The sequence below is a fragment of the Mus pahari genome, chromosome 4 (genome assembly GCF_900095145.1).
Source record: "Mus pahari chromosome 4, PAHARI_EIJ_v1.1, whole genome shotgun sequence".
NCBI lineage: Eukaryota > Metazoa > Chordata > Mammalia > Rodentia > Muridae > Mus > Mus pahari.
In genome coordinates, this window is record NC_034593.1 from 83,439,171 (window position 1) to 83,447,022 (window position 7,852).

At 45.3% G+C, this 7,852-nt stretch overlaps 1 protein-coding gene across 1 annotated transcript; it reads left to right on the plus strand.

The window, feature by feature from the left end:
- Positions 1 to 2,448: 2,448 nt before the first annotated feature.
- Crnn (cornulin) lies at positions 2,449 to 7,147 on the plus strand. Its single transcript, XM_021195259.1, has 3 exons — positions 2,449 to 2,500; positions 4,469 to 4,620; positions 5,723 to 7,147. Exons 2-3 carry the CDS (start codon positions 4,483 to 4,485, stop codon positions 7,145 to 7,147), a joined length of 1,563 nt encoding a protein of 520 aa, XP_021050918.1. The 5' UTR covers positions 2,449 to 2,500; positions 4,469 to 4,482.
- The last annotated feature ends 705 nt before the right edge of the window (positions 7,148 to 7,852 follow it).

Here is a 7,852-nt window from a genome sequence, read left to right on the forward strand (position 1 = left end):
TCTTTTCCCAACAGAAAGAAGGAGATTAGGAATTTCTAGATTGCTTTCTCTATGGAAACAGAGAGATTTAGAGTCCCAGAAATGGCAGATTACAGCTTTCATGATGAAACTAAAGATGCTGAAGACTTATCCACATGTTCTGCCTAGATTATAGCTGAGAACCAACAGGGCCCACACGTCTGTCAGTCAGGGATTAGACTCAGAAGGAAGAAGTGACATATCCTAAGTCATTAGACTCCTGTCATCAGAGCTATCACAGAGATCTACCTAATCCTTCCTGGTATTTCCAGGGATGACTCTGAGCTACTCACTGGGTTTCCAGGGTGTTCTTTACGGAGTGCTTTGGAGAGATAAGGATACAATTGGAGAGAGGATAATGGAGGCCCAGACTGTTGACTATTTTATTTTGTTTTGTTTGTTTCCTTTCCAAGAACCCTGTCTCTGTCCCCTTTCTTTCCCAACTTGTCTTGGCAACAGTATCACCAAATGTCAATTCATGAAAGCTGCTCTTGGAATCAGCTCTCTGATCTGTAGAAATGTTTTGCAAAGAAAAGAGTTGTGGAATGTTCTGGATTTAGACATAAAAAAAGTTTTGCTCCAAAGGAAATAGTTATTCTTAAAGATGAATGGCCTGGACCCCATGACGCCAATCAGGGTGCTTCAGGTAACGTGTTCCATTGTGGAAATTACTTAAAACACTTCACAGACTCAAAACAAAAGAGTTACAAATCACACGTACTGAACAAACGGATGGAATGTCTTGCAGATGGGCAACAGCAAGGCAGCGAAAGCTCTGCTACACGTTTCCAATGTGCTCTGATGATTCCTTTATCTTCTGAGTTGGGACAAGCTACACATGTCAAGCTTAGCAATATATTCTAAGTTTAGTTTACAAGTCAAGATGGGGTGAAGTCAAATACAGGTGTGGAGGATAAATGACTACTAAAGAACTAAGGATAGCTTGAGGTCATTTTGGCTCTCATTGTGGTAATTTAAGTCTGCAATCATGGAGGTATAATCAGCCAATCTTCAGAATATCTTCAAAATATGAGTGTTTTTAGAGAAACTCAATTAACATTGTTCGTTACTTTGAAGATACAGCATCAGTGGACACCCTCTAGACACCCCCACTTCATCATTGTGGATTCCTCAAAGAAGGAAAGTGCTGGTGAGCAGGCTTTCAGTAAGGGATGGGTTTGTGACTGCTGTCATGATGACAGATATTCAGGCCAATCAAAAAATCTTTAGGGTGACAAATCATCTGCCACCCAGCCTGAGAGAAGCCCTGGTATCTCCTCCACTAACCAATGGTGATCTGATAGCTGATGCAGATGATGCTATGTTAGAAAGACACCTGACCTAAGAGATGGTGTTGAGTCCACTGAATTGTGTATAATAGCCTCCTCTGTGTGTGTGTGTGTGTGTGTGTGTGTGTGTGTGCGTGCACGCGCATATATAGTTGACAAATATATTCTGCTTGTAGCCCAGAGACAGTGAGTATGAAATAGAGCAGGAGAGAACCCATAAGAAGGTAACCTATTACTAATCAGTACCCCCAGAGCTCATGTCTCTAGCTGCATAGGTAACAGAAGATGGCCTAGTCAGCCATCTCTGGGAAGAGAGGCCCCTTGGTCTTGCAAACTTTATATGCCCCATACAGGGGAACGCCAGGGCCAAGAAGTGGAAGTGAGTGGGCAGGGGAACAGGGTGGGGGGGGAGGGTATAGGGGACATTGGGATAGCATTTGAAATGTAAATGAAGAAAATATCTAATAAAATAATTTTAAAAAAGAAGGTAACCTACTGTAAAAGCCCCATGCTCTCTCAGACTAAACTGATACTTTCACCTTGGATATTTCTGTGAAGTTTTGAGGAAATGGGTTTGTATGAGTTAGTATGAAAAAGGTTCTTTCCTTTGGCCTTGCCTTTGAAATCCACAGGGCCACTGGGATCCTTCTGTCCAGTAAAGAGACCATGCATAATCACCTTAAGCCTTTTTCTTATCAGCTGTAAAAGAGCATAGAACATGTGTAAGTAACAGCAGCAGTATCAGAAGAATAAGAACACTCTGAAAAGAATAATCTTCAATAAACGGATGTTGAATGCTTTAAAAAAGAAACAAAGACTTCTCTGGCTTTGCAGGTGGTGCATCATATTCCCCGGGGATCTCAGGTCTGTACAAAGTACTGTTGAGCCCAGATCATTGGAAAGGGGCCTCCTAGTCATAAGGGGGACAAACACAGCAAGAGACAGCTCTAAATGTGGTAGAAAGGGCTTGTAATTAGAGGAAAGCAGTCTTGGGTCAGAAGGTGAACTGAAGAAAGGAGGTGGGGCTGGGCTGGGCTAAGCCTTGGATGAATCAAGCCTGCTTGTAGGGTGGAGACATCCTGTCTAAAATACATATGAGAGCCATTAAATCCTCTATAAAAGGTTCTTGTCCCTCTGACAAGTACTCTACACACTGCTTAACAGAAACTTGTCCCATCCTGCCTGAGCATTAGGTAAGTTCCCTCCAGAAGAACTTCTTGCTCATTCTCAGTGTCTTGGCAAGCTGAGCTCATGAATCCAGGGCTGTCAGATCTGAGTTGTCAGGTCTCAGTGCTTAGCTGGAGGTAGGAAGGGCCCCCAGAGAGCCTCAGGCAGACTAAAGCCAGAGGGTTTGGGAAATGCTGCTCTTCTGAAGCAACACGGCTTTCTCCTCTCAGTGGGTTTAGCCTGCAGTTCTTCTCACTAGATAACATGGGCAGCAACAATGGAGCCACTCACCATCCTGGATCATCATAACACACCCCTCCCCCCAAGGTTCTAGTGGATCAGCATAACGCACCCCTCCCCCAAGGTTCTAGAGGGTTTGTTTCTGCCAACTCAGACAATAAGCTCAAGTTGCCTTATGGAGGAAGGGGCTATGCACTTCCTTCCATCCTCCTTCTCTCCCTCTGTCCCTTCATCCCTCCCTTCCTTCCTTCCTTCCTTCTTTCCTTCCTTCCTTCCTTCAGTTGATATATAGGCAAGATGAATTTGTAGTTTTATTCTAAAACTCTGAATAATCACTAAAAGGACTTTTTTCTCTCTTTTTATTATATAGTCAGTGACTAAAGACTGTCATGTCTTTTTAAAACATAGAGAAGTGTTTGAAGTTATATGCCCTGAGGCACACAGAGGAAAGAGTTATTGACTCTTGGATCAGTAGGAAAGTTGTTCCTGTACAGTCCACCTGGAGTCTAGACTTCCTCAATCCTCTGACCACACTGATTTGCTTTTTCCTGAACCATGCCTCCTTTGTTCCCTCACTCCTTCCTTCTCTACCCATGCCATCCTCTACCCACAATCACGAAGGTCCCTTCCTTGGTTTTCTAGATGCTACAGGCTTCCTTCTTCCTTTGTCCTTGAACCTTATCCTTTTGGCACCTCTCCTCTTTCTGGTCTAAGACTTCTATTTAACATGTGTCTCTTGCCCATTCAGTCACGCCCATCTTCCCCTTCACCTACCTCCAAATTCCTCTATAATGGAAATGAAGGTTTTCATTTTTGAATAGCACCATTCATCATAGGTCACCAGTGCTTTAGACTTAATGGACCACTTGTCTCTTACATAAGCTGACCTCTCCGATAGATCCCAGGACTGAAGGCAGAGAGCATCTTGGACTCTCTGTTAAAAAGCCTCCTACCCCAGATGGCACCCCTAACCCAATTCTCTCCAACAGGTGCAGCCCACCTTCATCTTCTTCCTGAATCCCTTTTCCAGAAACGTTGAGAGGGTAGGGCTGGACCCTTGGAGGGTCTAACCCCTGTGTGTACTTGATGTTTTCTGATGTTTCCTGTAGGACATTAACACCCTAGAGATAGGCAAAAAGAAAAAAAAAACTGTCCACAGGTATATTCTAAAGAAATAGTTGCATTTGCGTTAAAAGAAAATAATGTGTGGCCTTCACAAATCTATCTCCTCTCAGCCTTTTCCCCCCACCTATGAAAATAATAGCGATAATAAGGATCATAAGCTATGTTACACAGGAAACTGCTTTGTGAGCAGTGCGTGTCTATAGTCGTACACAAATTATATATGTGTATATGTGCATTATGATAATGATGGTGATGATACTTAATAGCTACCACTTAGCATAAGCCAGGCATCAGCTGGGTACTTTTCATGAATTATCTCCTAAAGCCTTTATAATACCTCTCTGAAGTAAGTGCTAGTATCAGCTTCATTCACAGTGAGTAAACCGAGGCACAGAAGAGCAAAGCAGGTAGGTGGTGGAACCCGGCATTAAATGTTGACTCAGAAACTTCCACAGCCTGAGTGCTTCTCCTTCTCATCAGAAAGCACACTTTGAGGAAAAGGCCGAGGAAGGTGGAAAAAACCCAAAACACAGCTGAAGACACAATGAAAGGACCGAGCCTTGGAGTACTGCGTGGAAACAGCGGGGGCTGACTATGGTGCCCATAAATGGCCTTTTTATATTTTCCAGCATAGCTTTCAAAGATGCCTCAGTTGCTGAAAAACATCCACGGGATCATTGAAGCCTTCGGGTGCTATGCCAGGTCAGAGGATGGCTGCAAAGTACTCACGCGGCAGGAGCTGAAGAGGCTCCTGGAACATGAGTTTGCCGACGTCATAGTGGTATGATATGTGGGGGTGAAAGGGAAAGACATGATAAGGACAGCCAAAGCCTGTTTATGTGCATGGGCTCTTATCTGGGGAATGTAAAGAGTAAGGAGCCAAATTCAAGTGTCCTGCCTGGATTAGTAGTTGTGCCTGCCAATAAGAAAAACACAGAGGGCAAAGGTCACGATATGTAACAGATCCAGATTCTTACTGAAAGGGCAGATTCTTGGATCTGATCCTCTGCTTTAATTCACATTAAGCTCAAGACAAAGTAAATAGACTATAAAGAGAGAGTTCAGACAAGAACAGATTCTTCAAACGGCCTAAAAGAAAAAGTAGTCACTGCTTTCCGGTGCTTCTCAAATCTGACGCTGGAAACATTTCCTATACCTGTCTGAAATGTGATTGCCTATTAGCACTCTTTAAGAGCTTGCCTTTGCCTTACACAAAGCAGTTACTTCAAAATATTAGCTCAATATTAGTCAAGTCAAAAATGAGATTTTGGAGCCCTACTTCTGAATATCTGTGGGTGCTGGGGACACTGAGAGACCTAGCCTATTCAGCAAGCCAGCACCAGGGCCATAATGCACTTTTCTGCCTTCAGCCGACATCTAAAGCAGACCAGGTAATGAAGTCCTAGGTGCAAACACTGGCATACTCGGATGGTGTGTGCATGTTTAGCATAGCCTGCTGTCCTGCTGGGACTCCCCATCATAGGAGCTTTCTGGAATCTCATGGGGTCAGGATCCTGGTATACCTCCTGTGGGGTTGATGCCAGAGGCAAAGTGCCAAGAGCAGCCAAAAGAAGGAGCCAGAAGCCCAGACAGTTGCACATTGAGCACATGCATTCCTTTAATAAGTCTTTACCTAGTCAATCATCTTGCGGATCTGAAATCAAGGATATATATATAAAACAAAAGTTGCTAGCTACCCTTGAGTAAGAGAGATGCTACAAGAAAAGACACAAGTCATGAAACATGTGATGCTATAGGCAGTGCAGTGGGTCTGAGAGCTCCCATCTGCAGTGGGGTGAGGGAGCCTGGATGTTGAGTGCCATTGATCAGACCAGGTTCTCCTCAGAGAAAGAAATGCTGACTTGGCTTCATCTCTCCCCCAGAAGCCCCATGATCCTGCAACTGTGGATGAAGTCCTGCGCCTGTTGGATGAAGATAACACAGGGACTGTAGAGTTCAAGGAATTCCTGGTCTTGGTCTTTAAAGTTGCACGGGCCTGCTTTAAGACACTGAATGAGAGTCCTAAGGGTGCTTGCATATCTGACAAGTCTGAAAGCTGCTATCCTGGATCTTCCAAAGAGCTGGAGCAAGGACAGAGAGGTGGCGCTGAAGTGGCAAAAGATGGAGCAGCACAGCACTGTGGAGACAGCAGCTGTGGACAGAGAGATCAGGCTTCTAGAGGACAGGACAGGGTGGGGACACATACCCAGAATCAGGACAGCTACCCTACACAGGTCAGCAGTCATGACAGGCAGACTGAGTCCCAGACACAGGAGATGATAAGCCAGCAAACACAAGTGACAGGACAGGTGAAGCAGACCCCAAGAACAGAAGACAAGAGTTGGACCAGACAGAAGAGGTCAGAGAGGCAACCACAGATTAGTCAACAGACAGATGAGATCACAACTGGATCCACAACTCAGACCCAAGCAGGTACTTTCTGCACACAGGGGTCTGACTGTGACTATAACAGAGGAACTAACAGCCATAGCCAAGACAGAAGCCATGCAGACAGAGCTTCTACACAACACTACCAGACACAGGCAGGGTCTCATACTCAGATACACACCCAGATGGTAGAACAGGGCTGGGGGCAGCAGACAGGAAGTGACAGTATCCAGACACAGGGATCTATCTATGACCAGAACAGAGAGACTGTGATTCATGGCCAAGACAGGAACCAGGCAAGCCAGAGTGCTAAAGAACACCACCGGGCACAGGCAGAGTCATATACTCAGACACAGACTCAGACAATGGAACAAGGCAGGAGCCAGCAGGCAGAAAATAGTAGCATCCAAACTCATGGGTCCATGTATGACCAAAACAGAGGGACTGAGATCCATGGGCAAGAAAGCAGTCAGGCAGAACAGGTGGGGACAAGACACTACCAGACACAGGCAGGATCATATACCCAGACTTTGGAACATGATGGGAGCCAGTCTGCATATAAATCTGTGGCTCGAGAAAAGGAACAGACACAGACACAGCCATGCATGGGTCAAAGCTGGACACCGGTAAGCAACTATGAGACAGGAGAGCCAGTGCTAGGAGGACAGGTCCAGACTGAGACAGACACTGTTAAAGAGAATCACCCAAGCCCAACAGCCGGGCAGGTAGAGAGAGTACCCACAGTGGTTAGAGAGGAGTGGGTCAATGACCACACAAGGGAAATAGTAATCCGAAGCCAGGATCCAGGCAGCCTGCACTCTGGTACTCCTTCAGCTCAAAGCCAGGACACACCACAGATGGAGAAGAAAGGAATCACAGCCAAGGGACTATATACCTACTTGAAGACAGAGCAACCATGACTTTTCCTGATTCCAGCTGGAGTGAGGTTGGCCTGCCCTGCCCTGCCCTGCCCTGCCCTGCCCTGCCCTGCCCTGCCGTGGTACTTCACTAGACAGCCATGATTCTTTTCGTTTGGTTCTTTTACAGTGATCATCTTTACAAAGTGATTTCTTATCTAAATTCACCTCTCTTACCTGCTACTGTCAGAAACTCACTCCTCTTACCTGATACTCTCAGAAACAGGAAGATGTGGAGGAGGTCATCTCATTGCACTGAATTCCCCCAATTTTCAAGGGGGTTTCAAAGCTGTTTTATCTCTGGTATCTGTCCATTGCATCAATAAAGGCTTAGTAGCTGACCTCAGTGTGTTAGTCAATAGTGTCTACTGATGTGATAAACTGAAGGCTCTAGAGTTCTGATGTTGAACTGAACGTAGCCCCACCTCTCAAGGAACACTGAGTTGAGGGAATGTATGTGACCCTAGAGTTAGAAAGAGCTGAATAGAGGAGAGAACACACTTTATACTTGGCAGAGATGGGTCAGGGATGCCTTCTTCCATTGTTGGACCCATGCCAGGGAAGTCAGGGAATACCAAAAAAAAAAAAAAAAAAAAAAAAAAAACCACGAAAGGCCTTCTTGTTGTAAAAGCATGAGGCAGTTTAATGGTGGGGGCCCGGGCTGATACCCATCTCACGCAGGAAACAAAGGAATCGACCCTGAAACCC

Bases quoted from the DNA above. Each gene is read 5' to 3' on its own strand.
- Crnn (XM_021195259.1), top strand. From the start codon at position 4,483: ATGCCTCAGTTGCTGAAAAACATCCACGGGATCATTGAAGCCTTCGGG. The intron at 4,621-5,722 runs GTATGATATGTG...TCTCTCCCCCAG, and splicing joins AGTTTGCCGACGTCATAGTG to AAGCCCCATGATCCTGCAAC.